The 18,674-nt window shown below is 37.1% G+C and overlaps 5 protein-coding genes across 5 annotated transcripts; 2 read left to right on the top strand and 3 right to left on the bottom strand.

The window, feature by feature from the left end:
- Positions 1 to 1,336: 1,336 nt before the first annotated feature.
- On the bottom strand, positions 1,337 to 1,685 carry RO3G_11768 (uncharacterized protein; the record flags this gene model as incomplete). The annotated part of the gene is made up of 2 exons (XM_067666352.1): positions 1,337 to 1,455; positions 1,661 to 1,685. 2 exons carry the CDS (start codon positions 1,683 to 1,685, stop codon positions 1,337 to 1,339), a joined length of 144 nt encoding a protein of 47 aa, XP_067522453.1.
- A 5,823-nt stretch (positions 1,686 to 7,508) lies between these two features.
- Positions 7,509 to 9,191, top strand: RO3G_11767 (uncharacterized protein; the record flags this gene model as incomplete). Its single annotated transcript, XM_067666351.1, has 2 exons — positions 7,509 to 7,945; positions 7,988 to 9,191. The coding sequence occupies 2 exons, from the start codon at positions 7,509 to 7,511 to the stop codon at positions 9,189 to 9,191; spliced, it is 1,641 nt and encodes a 546-aa protein (XP_067522452.1).
- A 1,877-nt stretch (positions 9,192 to 11,068) lies between these two features.
- Positions 11,069 to 12,412, top strand: RO3G_11766 (uncharacterized protein; the record flags this gene model as incomplete). The annotated part of the gene is made up of 1 exon (XM_067666350.1): positions 11,069 to 12,412. One exon carries the CDS (start codon positions 11,069 to 11,071, stop codon positions 12,410 to 12,412), a length of 1,344 nt encoding a protein of 447 aa, XP_067522451.1.
- Positions 12,413 to 14,636: 2,224 nt separating this feature from the next.
- On the bottom strand, positions 14,637 to 15,101 carry RO3G_11765 (uncharacterized protein; the record flags this gene model as incomplete). The annotated part of the gene is made up of 1 exon (XM_067666349.1): positions 14,637 to 15,101. The coding sequence occupies one exon, from the start codon at positions 15,099 to 15,101 to the stop codon at positions 14,637 to 14,639; it is 465 nt and encodes a 154-aa protein (XP_067522450.1).
- Positions 15,102 to 17,693: 2,592 nt separating this feature from the next.
- RO3G_11764 (heat shock 70 kDa protein) lies at positions 17,694 to 18,560 on the bottom strand (the record flags this gene model as incomplete). Its single annotated transcript, XM_067666348.1, has 2 exons — positions 17,694 to 18,400; positions 18,455 to 18,560. Coding segments are annotated over 2 exons (813 nt in total), but the record flags the coding sequence as incomplete, so codon positions are not given.
- Positions 18,561 to 18,674: the final 114 nt, after the last annotated feature.

Raw genomic sequence — 18,674 nt, 5'->3', positions numbered from 1 at the left:
TGAGTGCTTGATATAATTTAGCACGGACTGAGCCCTTTCTAATGAGCATAGAACTATCCGCATACCCTAAGAATTGGTTGAGCTATGGTGTCGAAAGTAAAAAAGGCAAGGGCAAAAGATAGGTCCCGGAGATCGTTGGTCCCAATTAAGCTCCGATCTGCATGAAACTCCGAATATACATTCTTGTACCCCGTAGCATCTTTGATGCCAAATTTGGTAAGATTTCAATCAGCGCATCAGATCCTATTGGCCATTGAATTCACCTAGTCTACCGCCTATTGAAGTGAGGGTCGGTAGACTTTTAAAATTAATTTTTTTTCTTTCCTTTAGTGGATTTTTGCGCTTTTTTTGTTGTCCTTGACCTCTGACTTGGGATAGATATTCATCAATGTGATTGGATACTTATGTTGCGTGGTTTTTTGTAGGACGCAATATAAACACCCCTTTGTATTTTTGCATTTTCTCTGTATCTTGGTTATTTTCCTATTTGACCGACTCAAGCTTTAGTGTATCGTTATCACATAGTGGTGGTTGTACTTCTGGACAATTGAATGCTCCTTATGGGCCCCGTACTCCTTCGGATGGTGACAAAGTGAGCGAAGCACGAATTATTACGTCATATGAAACTACATGGGCGTAACTGGTATGAGAGAAAAGTAGAGTATGTTTACTGATGGGATTGCAGTCACCTAAGGAAATCCATCGGTGCGTTCCACAAGGAAAACCGCATTTGCAGCTTCAATAGATGCATGAAGGAGATGGTTCTTAGGTATAAACCTAACAAATGTTAGTTTTACTATCGTTGCCGCACTCCTTCATTCATTGGGCTTCATAATAATCGACAAGAATGCATTACGAAGGGGTCTGTATTTATTGATAAAAAGTCGTGTCGTATTTTCCTTACTAAATACTCAAATGTCATGTGAGATCACTCAAGATCTGCAGGTCATATAATTTAAGACTACCTCTATATAACACTACTTGTTATACAGTCATCAGTACTCATAAACAACTTTAGTAATTTACATTGTGCAATTTCGGTTCCTCAATTATTAATTTTATCAAATCAGGCGTAGTTTGTATTTAATGAGCTCTCTCTCCTGTCTTCACTCAATAAAGAGGTTCAAGAGTCTCATCGATTATCAGTTTTTCTTTTACACTTTATTTTCACTCTTAATCGACTATAAACTACTGACCAATATCACAACTGACCCTCACTTCAATAGGCGGTAGACTAGGTGAATTCAATGGCCAATAGGATCTGATGCGCTGATTGAAATCTTACCAAATTTGGCATCAAAGATGCTACGGGGTACAAGAATGTATATTCGGAGTTTCATGCAGATCGGAGCTTAATTGGGACCAACGATCTCCGGGACCTATCTTTTGCATTAGCCAAGAATACCTTAAAGAGCAATCCTACAACATCCTGGAGTGGCCTGCACAGTCCTCTGACTTGAATCCAATTGAAAATATGTGGTCATTATTAAAGAGAAGGCTAAATGATTATGAAACAGCACCAAAAGGCATGAATGAATTATACGAACGAGTAACTAAAGTTTGGTATGACTTAATGAAGCCGGAAGAGTGTCAAAAGGTTATATAAACAATGCCTAAGCGTATAAAACAATGTATCAAGATCAAAGGACGCTGGACTGACTATTAATATCAGATAAATAAACCATTTTGTTTTTTTTCAAAAGTGCCACAAAATTGTCCCAATGCACCGCTTGTTGTTTAGCTCCTCTATCTCCGTTGGCGCTGTTTTAATCTGAATTTGCGTCACGACTTTTGCTTCTACATGACTTTGGCTATTGAATGATATACAACAAGGTGTACATTAGCTTAATAACTATGGTTCTACAAGCTCTAGAAGAGAGAATCACGAAACATTGGGACAATTTTGTGGGTCACTGTATAGTGAGAGACCGATCTTGAAAGGCACTGTACCTGATTCTCTTTTTATTGACATTTCCACCGTGTCTAATAAACTCTTATTTATACAAGAGCTTGCTGCCGCCTGTGAAGGCAACAAACACTTGTGGAGTGTAGAAGATGTCATTCGTTGTGATTTTCATAAAGCCTTTGCCGAGATCACAGTTTCCCCTTCTTTCAGGGAGAAGATTTGCAGTCACGGCGTTAAGTTGCCATCTTTTGATCAACTTTTCATCGGTTACCCTTCATTGTCTTCCGATGCTGATATTCTTAAAATTTCGTTTGCTAATTTACCTCGTCAGTATGGTCGGGGCAATGGAGGCTTGCTTGAGTTACAAGCTGACATGCATGAGAATCTTTCTGCTTTTGGAAAAGTGCTCAATTGTGGGACGATGTGTGGCTTAGCAGGCGTCTACTCCGGACGTGGATATGCGGTTCTCGAACTACATCAGTCTGAGAGTTTTCCAAAACTGCCTCATGTGATCCCTTGGAACTATACAGATATTTGTTCTACAGATCCGAAACCCAATTCTGTGGAAGTGTACGCTACTTGGAAATCTATGGATCCTTACTGTCGATATTGCCATGGTAATGACCACGCCTTGCTTAATTGCCCAAAGAAACTTTCCAAGGTCACATGTTATAACTGTCATGGGCAAGGACATAAATCGGGTGATTGGCACTTCAGGCCACGATGGATAAATCATAATATCTACAGCTATAGCGGAGCTAGAATAACAATCCAAAAATAGAAACTAAGGTTATAAGGCAAGCAAAATCGAATGGCGCTGTTTAATTTTTGAAGTTCCGAATATTTCCCGATTTAGTCTAGAATAATGGGGCGTTTCTTATGTAAAGCACCTTTGTTCCCAGTTAGTTTTGTATCATTTGGTACATCGGTAATTTTCAAAAATAGTAAGCACCATATAATATTTTTAAACATGTTTAACGGTCTTCAAAATATTTATGGAAGTCCATTGGATGTTTATAAACCACTTTTTTCCAGAAATTACAAAATAGCTTAATTGGAAATATGGCTCATTTGAATCTTGATGTCACGAGTTCAATCCACCCAATGACCATTTTATACTTTTGCGATAACTGATTAAGTTTTCCCTTTTATTTATTTTACAGCTGAAATGTTTTTGTAGGTCACAAAAACTTCTTTTTGAGGGTTGATGTTGTGATAAAGAAGTCAAAAAAATGGTGTAACAAAGAAGTCAAAAAATGAAAAAAGTCAAGAAAATGTTAAAGGTCAAAAAAGTGAAAAAGTCAAGAAAATGAAAAAAGTCAAAAAGAAAAAAAAATTAACAATATAAATATCCCAACTATTTAGATGAAGAAAAAGGACAGTACAGTTCTACTCACATTTTTATTTTATATATTTTATTCAATAAACAGGCAACCTTCTCATAAAAAGTTCCTGATCCCTTTATTTTTTTTTATCTTTACCTTTATTTGATCTTAATTAAAAGATCTGGTAGTCACTACAGTACCTTACTTTAAAAATTTCAAGAAAAACTTCTCTAAAACACTCAACTCAAAACACAAACCAACAAAAAATAGCAATAGAAAAAATTAAAAGATAAAAGATTATAAAAAATGTTAAAAAGATAAAAAATGTTGAAAATATAAAAATGGTCAAAAAAAATAAGAAAAGCAAAAAAGAAAAAAAAATATCATACATATGTATATATCCCATCTTTTTGTGAAGAAATTGTTGGTCAGTTTAAATAAATCATATGTTTTTACGCAGTAAATAACAAACTTTAACAAGTCCCTGTTTACCTAAACTTTTTACTCTACTTTAACTTTTATCAAGAAACATCGTATTGATCTTACACATAAGATCTGGTGGTCACTACTTATCAAACATCTGCTTAAACCCTATATAAAACAACAACTTACAAGGCAATCACAACCTTAAATTAAGCTTTATAAGCAAACTTAACTCAAATTAACTCACTTACAGAAAGACAACCTTAAATAGCAGCATAACTATATGCTAACTTTAATTTGCAAAGCAAAAGCGCTATTATCATGTGCTCTTGCTTAATTATAATTTTTCTTTGCCTAAAAAGTACTCACTGTTGTGATTTTTTCACTGCACCTACCATGTGTTGTAGAACAGAGTCTGATCATAACGGACATTGAATAATCACAACTAAAAGAAGTATATTAAAATTGATAAAAGATAATAATTTAAATCTTTATTAAATAAAATATACTCTTCTTCTTTTTTATATAAAACTATCACTATTAGATTCATTCTATAAAGTAAACATGAATACTAAATAAGTCATGATCTTTACTATTCATCATTTCCGTAAATGAATAATAATGGATCAGGTACCTAGTCAACTTTGATCTGACTGGAGGCATTTCATATAAATATATCTTTCCTCTCATTGAAGATGGGACAATTCTCCCAGATCAGTTAAAGAACAATAAGATCTATAAAAACAACGAATTAAAATTTTTCATAATCGATTCAGTGATCATTCTTCAATCAAACGTGTCAATTATTGGATCTACGCTCATAACTACTCATTTACCCGCCAATTGATAGAAGAATATAAGTAGTAGACTTTGTAATGATTTCTTTTTAACAATTAAGATTGTCTTAAATAAAGTTCAGTCTCAAAAAGTATTCTTTTGGTTTATCTTTGTTATTACCTTTACCAGAACATAACACTATGAACTATAAACACACATCGAAAAACAAAAAAAGTAGCAAAGAAATGTACCAAATCCAATAAAAAATAATTTACAGTTTTTTTTTAATTCAAATTATAATGAGAATAACACATTTTATTAGAACATTTAAATTTAACTAAGAATAGATTTGTAATCAACAAAACATTATAAAAACGATAAGCATTAATATTTTTAAATGATATTCAAGAATAATATCACGATATTATATAACAGTATATAGGTTATTACTGTTGTAGAACAGTAACTGATTGTAGTTAGCGTTGATAAATATAAGTCTTAATACAAGATCATAACTAAAATAAAATAAAATACAAGTTTATTTAAATAAGATCATACAATCAATTCCAATTAAACATGTTCTTTTAAAATATGTATTGTATTCATGAGAGTTCTTTGATAAGAAGAAGTATCAACTAAAATAACCAAATCCAATCCAATGTCAGGAATATTGCTAATCTTTCACGTAATTGAAATAACGCGTAAAATAACGTTATTCAAATCAGTGAGGAATTCCCAGAATAAAAGATAATCTATGACAGACATACAAAAGAACAAATGAAAAGTTTTCATAATCATAAATAGAGATGACACTTGATAAAGCACCTGAAAGAGTAGAAGAACGTTTACAATGCAAGATATCAAGTCATTCACTCAATAAGATATAAATATCTGCCTTCAATTAGAATAATTTTTACTTTAACTTAAACTGAAATAAAGATCAGACTCGAAACGTTCACAAACTGTTTCTTTATTTTTGTTTTTACCTCTTGTTTTCTATTATCTTAACAATTACAATTAGTTTTTTTACGACTAATGTTTGAACCATAATGAAGAAATAACGATATTTTAAGAATCGAGGAAGCAATGTGATCCTTACATAATATCAATGATGTTATTTAGTTAAAAAACTTAGTATCTATATTACATTCATCAAAAGATGCTTAGAAATAAGCTTCCATTTGGTATGCATGCTCGGACAGTGGATGATGCCACTTTGCAAGACATCCTTGTTATAGCATATACGCTAAGAACCCTAAATCGGTCGCAAAAATTTTGGCGGCCATATCGATGTTTCATATAACTGCCATACATCAGTAATGTTAGAATTCAAGAAACATACAAAGGAGTTGTCGATTGCTAATCCTTCACAAAAGTAAATGAGGGCAAGCTGAGGAAATCAGATGCTTACAGTGCCAGATGAGCTCCAAAATTCAATTTTTCAGATTCCATTCAAACTTCTACCCAATATAGCGTACTATTGGATAAGTCATTTCCCAAAGTCTCGGAGTGTGAAATCAAATATTCGCTCCGCAATCATAAAAAAAGTGCAGACATGCTATAAATTTAAGGGTCACATAAAATTGTTTCTATTCGATGGTTTTTAGTAAAAATTTGCATACCATAAGCTCTAACTGATTAAAGTACTTGTGCAAAATCTCCGCCAAAATCTCCGAAATTACTATTTTTTTATTGCTGTTTTTAACATATTTCTCTTCATCAAATACAGATATTTTAGCAAAGCTATAACACCTATTGTTGGACCATATAGTTACACAAATGTTCAAAGCCTTATTAAAATCTGTAAAGAAGTCATTGATATAGAGCGTGCCCAAAAAAATTGCATACCGCCTATTTTCAAGCGCAGATATCTACAACAAATAGTCGGAATTGGAAAACGAAAATGGTACCAATCGATGCGCAATGACCAAAAATATATATTTCCATATTTGGAATGTAGTTATAGCGCCGATTGAACCGTAAATATCATGATTTATCCATCGTGGCCTGAAGTGCCAATTGTCCTAAATCCAAAACCTGTCCTCGTCGTAACGAAGGGGGTGGAAAAAAGACTCGGAAGTCTTATGAGTCGGTTTCGGAAGAAACCCCATCTAAAGTTCTTTCCCCATCCGTCCCCCTCAATGACCCAGCCACTCTCTCTGTTCCTCCTTCGACAATTGAAACCGTAGATCCAGCTGCTTCTACCACTTCTAGTACACAGAGACCCAAGTATGCTACAGTACCAAGAATGGTCACTCGATCAAAATCTTCCGTTTCGCCGTCTTCTTCCTCTCTTAATGAGTCCACTGTCTCTCCTCGCCGATGTCCTCACTGCCAGTTGGAAGGACATGTTGTAAACATAGTTATTTTCTATAAGATATCAGTTGTATTAAAATAATAACGATACACAAAGATTAAACTATGATTGAACAATTCCACACTTTTCCAAATTTAGAACAATAAGATCAGTATTTGTCATCCTAGCGAGTCTAATCAATTGTCAACCCCAAAAGTAATTAGATCAAAGTTAATTGACTGGTTATTATTTCTATTGTTCAACTTCAGATGCATATATTAGAACATTGACAAGCTTTAGCTTAATCATTGGTTCTTCAGCACGACATTGTTGCCGAGTCTATATCTTTTATATCTACGCTCACAAAGAATATAAATAGATGCCAACTTTTTATCCATTAAACGGGGCTCTTTTGCAATATAAAGAAATCTGCAATAAAGAAGGATTTTAATTTTATATTGCTGCTATTGTTTTTTTGTTTAATTTTTTATTTAATCTTACGATTAAAACAGGACATGTAACGACTAGGGCTAGGGCTTGCTTGAAGAACCCTATACGCCTCGCAGAGAACGCTAATGCTGACCACAGCGCTTTCCAAGAAGATGACTTCGTTAGGGAGCCCATAGACAAACAACCAACCGACACAGTCGACATCGATATGGCTGACGATACATTCGGTTTTTCTGCCGAATCTATTGCTAATCTTGAATTCCAACATGGGCATGATGAAGCTCAAGACGGCCTAAGCCCGTCCCTTTCATCCCTCTAATTCCTTTATTTTATGAATTTAGAAACCCGTACTGCTTGTCCTCTTCATGAACGTGCTAACATACCTGCACACAACTCCAACCCGATTACCTCTTCTTCTTTAAAAATTGCGACTATGAACTGTCGCGGTCTGCGCAAATCTAACGATCCGTCTTCCAGTTCTCAGTTCATTCGCTATTTACGAACCCACTCGCTCGATATATTGGCACTACAAGAAACACATGCTGATACTCCTCAGTTGCAAGACCTATTTCACAAGCAATTTCAAGCTTCAGATAGTCTCTGGTCTCCTCACTGTGGTTTAGTTTGTTTTTCTCCTGTCTTGTCATTTTCCAATACGGTGTTCAGTGTTTGTGGACGTATTATTACCACCACAATCTCACACCAGTCAAACATATTCGATCCTGTTTCTGTTTCCGTCATTTATGCTCCTGCTTCTCGCAATGCACGGTACGTATTTTTCTCAAATGTTTTGCAAGATGACTTTTCTAGTTTGCCTTCAAATCCTTCGCGACACATTTTGTTAGGAGACTTTAATTACTCCTATGCATTTCATCTGTCTCCTCGTTCTCGTCGTCCACAGGCTCCTGATCACTGGCTCTCGCATATTCACAGTTACTATGTGGATGGCGTTACCCCATCTGATCAAGCTGCACTGCCAACTTTTCATCGAGGCACTCAACAGTCATGTATCGATTATATCTTTATCTCACGCGACCTCGTATCCACCCAGTCACTTGGCCGTGTGCACTATATTCAACCAACGTGGACCGATCACTTTATGGTTTCTTTGAGGATCCCACTACTCACGTCCGCATCCAACAACGATACTTCCGCCATTGGCAAAGGTTTGTGGCGCGCCCACCCACGCCTGGCTGCAGATCCTGCTTTTTGCAAACTGCTGACAACGTCAATCAGTCGAACTATTGCCACCTTTGATGACACTGTCCCCGTTGAATTGCGATGGGATGCACTGAAATCAACAGTTAAACAAACAGCTCAGTCTTTTTCACGAAAATCGGCCTTTACATTGGCTAAAGCCGAAACACTGCTTCAGAAAAAGCGTCATGGTTTGCTCAAGAAAATTGAGCATGACCCGGAATGTGCCAACGTCATTTCCCCACAACTCAAGATTGTCGAAGCCCAGCTAACTGATATTCAACAATATCATGATGAAACATTGGCAATGAGGGCTGGAATTCGCTGGCGTGAACTAGGCGAATTGTCCCCAGGTTATCTTAAACGGACAGTCGCTACTCGTTCCGCTCGTCAGCTTATCCCACCTCTCCTACATCCGACTCATCTCACTCTTAGTTCTACTCGTGCTGAAATGCTAGATGCTGCTTCTACGTTTTACAAGAATTTGTATTCACCTCAACCCGTTGAACAAGGCGCGATCGACGATTTGATTGGGGCAATACCTGAACACTTACGATTATCTGAAGTGGATCGCTCCATCCTCGTGTCTCCCATTACCTACCATGACCTACTGGAGGGTGCATCCCGTGCCCCTATCCGGAGCAGTCCCGGAATGGATGGTCTGCCCTATGAGCTTCTGAGTTTGTTGATACAGCACCCAAAATGTCGCAGCATTGCACTAGCTGTTTTTAACAACGCTCTTAAGTATGGAGTCTTCCCTCCTTCATGGCTTGAAACATGTGTTACTTTTGTGGTATTTACACATGTAATAAAGTAATAATGTAAGTTACTACGAACAATGGTCCTCCAAATTAGGAATATCGGACATTGTATTACGCCACTTCAAATAAAATCCCGATCCACTCCAGAATATTCTAATAAGTTCCTGGATCAGGATTAATAATTACTTCTTGATAAGAAGATGTTAAACTATGCCAATCATATAAATAACTCATTGTCTAATATCGATTAATAATCAATAGTCATATACTGTAAATATTAATATTTAGCCGTGATTAGAAAAGTATAAATACCCTCATATTTTTAACTTGAATAAAGGACGATCTACTTTGAGTCTCACTTATTTTTATATTTGTTGATTGACTTAGTACTTTTTATATTATAAAACCTCAAATATCACAACTTTACTTCTAAAAAAAGGGGACCTGTCTGCTCTGAAGAATTGGAGGCCCATCTCTTTAATTAATACAGATGCTAAACTTTTTACTCGGATCGTCAACTCTCGATTAATCCCTTGTGCTAATCAAATTGTCACTCCCTTCCAAACCGGCTTCGTCCGTGGTCGCTTCATTGCTGATAATGGTTTGCTTACGAAATTAGCTATGGCACACGCTCGAACATCTCGTTCAACAGCTATAGGCTTGATGTTAGACCAAGAAAAGGCGTATGGCCGTGTTCATCCTGAATACCTTCGACAAGTACTCCTTCGTCTCGGCCTCCCAGCTTCTATAGTGCATAGTCTATCCTCTCTGTTCTTCGGCACGTATCTTCGATTGAACGTCAATGGTTTCTTATCCACTCCAGTCCTTCAACAGCGTGGCTTGAGACAAGGTGATCCGATTTCTCCAGTGTCGTTCAACCTTGCCTTTGAACCCCTTCTTCGTTGCATCATCCATGATCCTCACTTTCAAGGCTTTGCTCTTCCTCGGTCATCACTATCACATCCTTTGTGTTTTGCCAAATATGAAATAGAAGACAAAAACTACAAAAAGACGATAGTTGTGAAACTAAAGATTATATATGACTTTATTAATAAAAAATATTGAGAGTATTTATACTTTTTGAATGTCTGGGTCTTTACCGCTATTTCAATTGATCGGTTAAAAGAATGATATGGAATATAAGGAAGGATAGTGGATAATCAATAGCCGCTGTCTACTTGACGAATCAAGGGACAATGAAGTAATTAAACTATTGATCTAACGATAATTATAGAATAGGATTGAACTGCCGTTGTTGTAATCAGGTTCCGATATAGTCTTTTTAGAACGCTGGTAGGACAACAGGGCAAGATTGGCTATTGCAGAATTCTCACGTTTATTAATAGAGATCTGGTTAGACTATAATTCTGTAGTATCCAAGTTTATCCATGAATGTTCACTTTATTAGTTTTGTGGATACAACACTTTGGATTTCAACCTCCAACCAGTGAAGCTGTTAGCCTACGCGGATGATGTCATCTGGTTTCTCAAAGGCCCTACCGATTTGAACGTTCTTCTAGACCATCTGTCTCTATACGCTCGTGCCTCTAATGCACAGGTCAATTATCACAAGACTCTTGCCATTTCTCTCTCTGGCGCCAGTATCGCTACCTCTTCAATATGGCGGGGTCCTCTCCTGGCGCATCATATAACCCAATGGCATGACTGTACTTCTTCTCTGCCTGCTGTTTATCTTGGATTTCCACTGTGCTCATCCACCACCCAACGGAATCGGTTCCTCGCGCTTCTATTGGAAAAGATACAAAAGGCCTGTCAAATTCATTCACAACGGGCGCTATCTATTCGCGGTCGTGTGACGATTTTGAACTCGCTCATCCTTTCCAAACTATGGCATGTCCTCCGGCTAACCACTGTCCCTAAACAATTCCTCGGGCAAGTTAGGTCGGTAATGTCTTCCTTCCTGACTTACCGTATGTTTCCAAAAATTGGCTTTTCTACCATGTGTCTTCCTCGTCACGCTGGCGGTCTAGAAGTACTTGATCCTGGAGTACAACAAGGAGCACTGCAATTACGCTGGATCACCCCGCTGCTCAGCAATGTTCCCGTAGGCCCGTTAGCAACCTTTTGGACGTCCAAAGGAATCCGCTTTTCTATTGTCCTGGCTCGCCTTGCCGATTATTTTCTCCACTGCCTAGAAGATCTACAGGCTTCATCACCACATACGTGGCCTCTCGCTGACTACAGGTTGTCCTTTCTCTTTCCAGATCTGCGCCCTCCTCGTCTACGTGGATTGGATAGTCCTTTTGCTTTACTTTTTGGTGCGATAGACATCCTTCCTGCCGATTATCAGCAAGTGGTTCCTTCTGCCAATACATGTCTGCAATTACCAGTTTCTGCTTGTCTTCGCGCTGTTCCCAACACGCCTTTGAATCGATCTCTCCCACAACTCCGTCTCTCCTCGTCATACATCAGAGACCTCGGCTCCAATCTTCTTCGTTCTCGAACTGCCATGGAATTCCATGTACATCCATATCTTGCCAGGAAATTTCTTCGCCTAGTGCGGAAAAATCACATTCTTCTGGCCCCTTTCTTGGTTCGTCCATTCATCCCTGTGCAATATGCTAGTCTCGGATCCCACCCGTTCACGCCAGATCTCACCTCTGCTGTTGATGCCTCTCCTTTTCTTTTAAGCCGCAAGTTGATTACTGTTGATAACTCTCGGCGTCTTAACTCGAGATTATTCCGCCGACTATGCATACTTCCGACCAGTGGTCCAAAGATCCTCTGTCCTCTGCCTCCAGACGGTTGGCGTCAATTCTGGAAAATCCCCCTTTCCCACTCTTGCAGGAACGTTTGGTATCGTCTACTACACCACAAACTCCCTACTAGATCCAACCTTCACCGATTACTCCCGTCTATCTTTCCGTCCCCCTCTTGCTTAAATTGTCCTGATCAAGAAGAAACTTTGGAACACTTCCTCTATCTGTGCCCTCAAAAATTGCTTGTTTGGCAAAGCATATGGAACGAGCACTTTCCAACGCAATACTTCTCTTCCTTTTCCGTCGCTCATGCACTATTCCAATTGAAGTTCCCTCCCGTCCCCGCATCCAGCCTTGATATTTCATCTGCTGCAATCATCGGTCACACCTTGCTTTCTGTTTGGCGCGCTCACTGGGCGTTCATTTTTGATAATATTCCTATTCAAACTTCTGTCATCCTCAACAGTTCTCAAAAACTTTCTCGGCAACTACATCACGAAACTCTTGTACAAACTGGCTGCTCACACCGTGCACTTCCACACTGGTCTCTTGTTTAACTTCGTCTCAAATTCAAATTTTAATTTTATTTAATTTCATTTTCTACTTTCATAACTTCATCTATAACACAAAACCCAAAAAAAAAGTTAATCCTCCAAAAATTTAAAAACCCAAAAACAAAGCTGTGACTCGATCTTAATCGTCATATTAATAAACTTGAGCTTCGGCTCCTTATAAAAAAAAATTTACCTTAGTATCTAATCATGTTGATGCAAACCTAATGTTTATAAAAATACGCGATGACGCCTAAAGGCAACTTATAATATGCTTAAAATATGTGAATAGACACCTTTAATTCTATAATCTGATAGAGTAGGCGGCGATAGTGGTAGGTGAACGTCATGATCAATTTTATTCACAGAAAAAAAAAAAAAACAACGGGGGAATTGGATACTGAATTGTTAGTAAGGAACAATTAGCCAAACATTTTTTTAATAAACAGTAAATTTGACATATTCTTTATTTACTTGTATAAAATTTGTCGACTTCAACACATTAGAGTGGGGAGAAAAAAAAAATACCTATTTTTTGAGGATTATTGCAAATATAGTAAGTGATCGTTACATAAAACCTAAAAAAGGCGATTTTTTCCTGGTTTGTTTTGAAAAATAAGTAACATGTAAAAAAAAAACCAATAACAACGAATCAAAAATTAATCTGATTGTACAAACCTAACAATCACTTCACATAAAGCAAAATTTGATATAACTGTAAGAAGATATAAAGTATTCTGATAAATAGGATAGGAATATTCGCTTTATGTAAAGATACAAGAATCATCATCTTTGTCATTTTTATCATTTATAAGAAGACTTGGATCCACAACATCACCTAAAAACAATACACAACTATTAGCTTGCAATGAAAGTAACATTCGGATATTAAAAGAGGATACTAGTAGCCATCAACTTTTCTATTACTTATCTAAAATAAAAGATTCATATAGTTACGATAGCATCCTAGCTTATGACTAAAAAAACTTCATTACCACCTTATCTTTCAACATCGGTTTATTAAGGTTCAAATCACATTTCGTATATCGAAGTACTGTATAAAGTGCTTTTAGGTCGATTACTGACACTATAAAGATAAACGACACTTTCATTATCTTCATCATCCATTTACAAAAACCAAAAATCTCAAAAAAGGAAATCAAAGGAAAAATAGGGAAGGAAGTTACAAACCGAATAGGATAAAGAGCAGCAAAACTTACCATATCCAGGCTGGATGGCTTCAACAGTTAACAGCATAAGCGTGTATTTCATTCTTTTTGCCTATTTATACGTGAGATAATAGCGAGTTAGTAATAAGTGATGATAAATATATGATTACCATTCTAAATTGTAAGCCCCATCTGGCTAGATAGAGAAAAGTGAGATTTCTAGGAAAGAAGTAAACGTTGGTTTCCTCACATTCAAAGGAATGAGCGATATCTTTAGGATACAAAATAATAAGGAAAACTTTATTTGTCTAATGTAGTGAATGAAAAAATTCAAATAGAGAAACAAAAAACAAAGCAATCGTCTGACAAAGAGAACAATCAATCTTTTTGAGACCCTTCATTTCTATAGGAAGTATCACTTTATGTAATCTAAGCCTCCTTTTTTAATATTGATTATGACATGGACACCTTTGGTATAAAAAAGATTAAACCTAGTTCCACTTTCCCTTTCCTTTTTTAATCAAACAATGAAGTTACTATGCCTTTTATTAATATTAAAGCTCTTGTATCTTATGCTTATGTCAATTGATCCACCAAAGGCTCTACTCAAGGTTACATGACATCTTAGGATCCTGAAGGATGCAACCTTGGTAAGCCATACAATCCACATCCTCATCCTTATCACATCTTGTTATTTACCCTTTAAGCAAGACTGATTCTACCAAGAGCGGAGATTACAGGCATAATTTAGGAACGTTTGAGACAACTCAGTTACATTATTTACGAGAAAGAACAAATGATTGTATATTATTCGTGGATCTAAGACAGCCGTTTACCTTAAAAAACAAGTTACAAATCCTAACGGATGATAGGTTTGTAACGATAAATCCTTTGAGTGCTTGTACAGCCACATCAAATAAATTTTGGGGACAAAATTTTGAAAAAATATGGCATGTAAGTTCAAGGCCAATTAATACGTGTATACTTAAGCTTGGGATTTCAAGTTTTGAGAAAAGAAAGGTTCAGATGTTTATTTTAAGAATATATTCATAAAATGATTTTCAGTATTCTCTTACGCCACATTTAGTTTTGATAACTGCTTCACATCGTCTCTTCATGCTTCGAACTAATCGGTCGGCAAACTCATCATCCATTCTTTCCCATTCTTCTCTTAGAGCCGCCTTCAATTGCTCCAAGTTTTTGACCGACGATCTTTTTCTCTCAATTCGCCTTTCAGGAGCATTCCAAACATGCCCAATGGGATTCAAACCAGGACTTTGGACAGGCCAGTACTCAAAACCCCTGATTTGGTGGGTTTCCTTCCACCATCCAGCATAACCACCTGTATGGCAGGAAGCTCCATACTCTTGGAAGATAAAATCCCTCTCCTGATGCAATGTGACATTTGTAAACCAAGGATGAAATCTGTTGACCAAAATATTGATATATGTTTCTTGGTCTACGAAACTGGTATCACTAATTTCTAAAGGTCCGAAACCTTCTCCCCAAAAACATTCCCTAGCCATAACATCACTACCATCACCACCACCCTACTTGACTGTAGATACTACATTTCTTTCGTCATAACGCTCTCCTTCCTTCCCGAGTACTCTTTTATAGTGTCTACTGCCTTGCACACAAAAGCGTGGCTCATCAAACCAAATAACGTTACTTCATTTGTCTTCGGTCCAATTGAGATGTTCCTTCGCCCAGCGAAGCCTACTTTTGCGATGACTTGCAGTCAATCTATGCTTGTGAGCTGCTCTGTACGATTTAAAGTCGAGTCGATCGACATACGATCGAAGAGTTTCTATGCTAACAAAAACATCTAGCTTTGCTAATTCCACATTTATTTATAAGAGGCAAAAGGATCCTCTCTAATTATCCTGTTTAAGTGTCTTTCAGTTCTTTCATTTATTTTCAATGGTCGCCCAATTTGCTTGTGAGGTAAAGGGTTGCCATAGTCATCAATCCTGGCTTTTATATTTTGTATCGTGGACTTGTTCAAACCAACAAATTCTGCAATCTCTCTAATCGTGTGATGTGTTCTAAGGAGATAAAAACCCATGTTTTACTTTCTTTTATTTCATCTCCAGATATAGCTAAAGATCGTGTGCAATCTATGGAGATTCGAGCTGACATATTTTTATAATGAGTTGATGGATGAGAAAAGGACAACTTTATTTTGTTATGAGCATAAAATTTCCCTTAATATTTTTTTGTAGGGCTAGAAAGCCAGTTTTTATCGAAATAAATAAATAAAGCCACGCGTTGGACAGCGGTGAACTTTATGAAGAGCAAATGAGCCATTTTTACTATTAATTTTTTTTTCTCTGCTTGTCCCTTTTCCAGTTCAATACATTTTATTATTATTGTATGTTTAGTTTCAAATCACAGGGCTTGATGGCTACTAATAAATTCGTGTTTAGTTGTCTATAGATCGGCAGCCACTGCACCTCTTTTGATAATCTATGATCAATGTATGCAAAAATTGTGTGATCATTGGAAGAAATAATATCACTTCCAAAATTCTACAGTTGCTAATTAAAAACTACAAGCAGTATCCATAATAGATGTTAAAATAATAGGTTGAACAATTGAGTTAGGGCTTCAAGACAGCTTAATAATTAATTGCATTTTTATATCAAAGATAGTCCATAACTTTAAAATTCAATAAAAATCAAAGCTACTAAGCCAAAGCATGCTGTTTTCTCTCACAAAATGTAAGTTACATAGGATAACATAGCAAGCGCTAGCCAGGAACATTTCATGATTAGCGTCATCATGTTTTATATTTAGTAAAAGCAGCAATCATTAGACATTCGGCAATGTATAAAGGTACACTTATATCTTTTTTGGCTTTTTTCTATGCAATTTTTATGTACTGTTTATTAAATAATAAAAAACGTTTTCATATAATGAAAGTCTGTTTGTATGAATGAGTTAAATTTACAATTCATCGTGATCCCTTAAGGGTTCTTCGCTGCCGCTGCTACCAGTAGAACCGTCAGCGTACAACTTGGAAGTGATGGGATTAACAATAGATTCTAATTCTTCACGCTTTTCATCGAAATCTTCACGAAGCGCAGTAGGATTTTCTTCAATCCAAGCAAGTTTGTCCTTTACAGCATCTTCAATAGATTCCTTGTCTTCAGCAGAAATCTTGGTAGCAAGAGCACCGTCATCAGATAATTGACTCTTGATAGTATAGATGTAGTTTTCTAACTTGTTCTTAGCTTCAGTACGGTCACGAATGGCCTTGTCTTCTTCAGCGAATTCTTCAGCTTCCTTTACCATACGGTCAATATCTTCTTGAGAGAGACGGCCCTTGTCATTGGTAATGGTAATGGATTCGGATTTACCAGATGCTTTATCAGCAGCACTGACCTCAGTAATACCATTGGCATCGACTTCGAAAGTAACTTCGATTTGAGGAACGCCCGGGGAGCAGGAGCAATACCAGACAATTCAAACTTACCGAGAAGATTGTTATCTTTGGTCAAGGCACGTTCACCTTCATAGACTTGAATCAAGACAGTGGGTTGGTTATCGGCGGCAGTGGAGAAGATTTGAGACTTCTTAGTAGGAATGACAGTGTTGCGGGGAATCAACTTGGCCATGACGCCGCCAGTGGTTTCAATACCAAGAGTCAAGGGATTGACATCCAACAACAAGATCTTATCAGAGCTTTCCTCACCAGAGAGAATACCACCTTGAACAGCAGCACCATAAGCAACAGCTTCATCAGGATTGATACCCTTAGATGGCTTCTTACCATTGAAGAAATCTTGAAGGAGTTTTTGAACTTTGGGAATACGAGTAGAGCCACCAACGAGGACAATATCATCAACCTTATCCTTAGTCAAACCAGCATCCTTAAGGACCTGTTCAACAGGCTTTAAAGTCTTACGGAACAAGTCGTTGTTAAGTTCTTCAAACTTGGCACGAGTCAAGGTTTCAGAAAAGTCCTTGCCGTTAAAGAAGGATTCAATTTCAACACGAACAGACATTTGGGAAGAGAGAGTACGCTTAGCATTCTCAGCTTCACGCTTCAATTTACTCATGGCCTTCAAGTCCTTGGTGACATCTTCTCCATCATTCTTCTTCTTCCAGAGCTTGACAAAGTGATCAATAACACGAGAATCAAAATCTTCACCACCCAAGTGAGTATCACCAGCAGTAGATAAAACTTCAAAGATACCATCTTCAATAGACAAAAGGGAAACATCAAAGGTACCACCACCCAAATCGTAAACAAGAACATTCTTTTCACCACCAGTCTTGTCCAAGCCGTATGCAATAGCAGCAGCAGTAGGTTCATTGATGATACGAAGGATAGTTAAACCAGCAATAGTACCAGCATCCTTGGTAGCTTGACGTTGAGCATCATTAAAATAGGCAGGAACAGTGACAACAGCATGAGTAACAGGCTTACCGAGGTAAGCTTCTGCAGTTTCTTTCATCTTGGTCAAGACCATACCAGAGATTTCTTCAGGGGTGAAAACTCTATCTTCACCCTTAACAGGGACTTGGATGTGAGGAGCGCCATTTCTGCTGACAACGTCGAAGGGAAAGTGCTTCATATCTTGTTGTACTTCCTTGTCTTCATAACGACGACCGATAAGACGCTTTGCATCAAAAACGGTACGTCTGGGGTTAGCAGAGTATTGATTCTTTGCGGCATCACCAATTAAACGTTCGTCATCTGTAAAAGCGACATAGGATGGGGTAATACGGTGGCCTTGATCATTGGCAATAATTTCGACACGTCCATTCTTTTGGACAGCAACACAAGAGTAAGTTGTACCCAAATCGATACCAATTACTATATGAATTGGTAAGTATAACGCCTTCTTTTATATTTACATTTTTTTTATACCAGTTCCATAAGATTCTTTATCTTCAGCAGCCTCAACAACGTTTGAGGCAATAAATAATGTAAATATAAAGGCAAAAAGGGCCAATAATGAGGCCTTTGTATGCATTTTTTTTTTATCTTCGAATATAAAAAGTAAGAAAAAAAAAAGAGCTGAACACATTTAAATAAGCAAGCTTGAATTCCATGTATCAAATTTTTATTGGATGAAAACCTAATTTAA

This window comes from Rhizopus delemar, genomic scaffold, assembly GCF_000149305.1.
Source record: "Rhizopus delemar RA 99-880 supercont3.9 genomic scaffold, whole genome shotgun sequence".
Classification (NCBI taxonomy): domain Eukaryota; kingdom Fungi; phylum Mucoromycota; class Mucoromycetes; order Mucorales; family Rhizopodaceae; genus Rhizopus; species Rhizopus delemar.
This window is presented reverse-complemented; position numbering and strand designations above follow the sequence as displayed.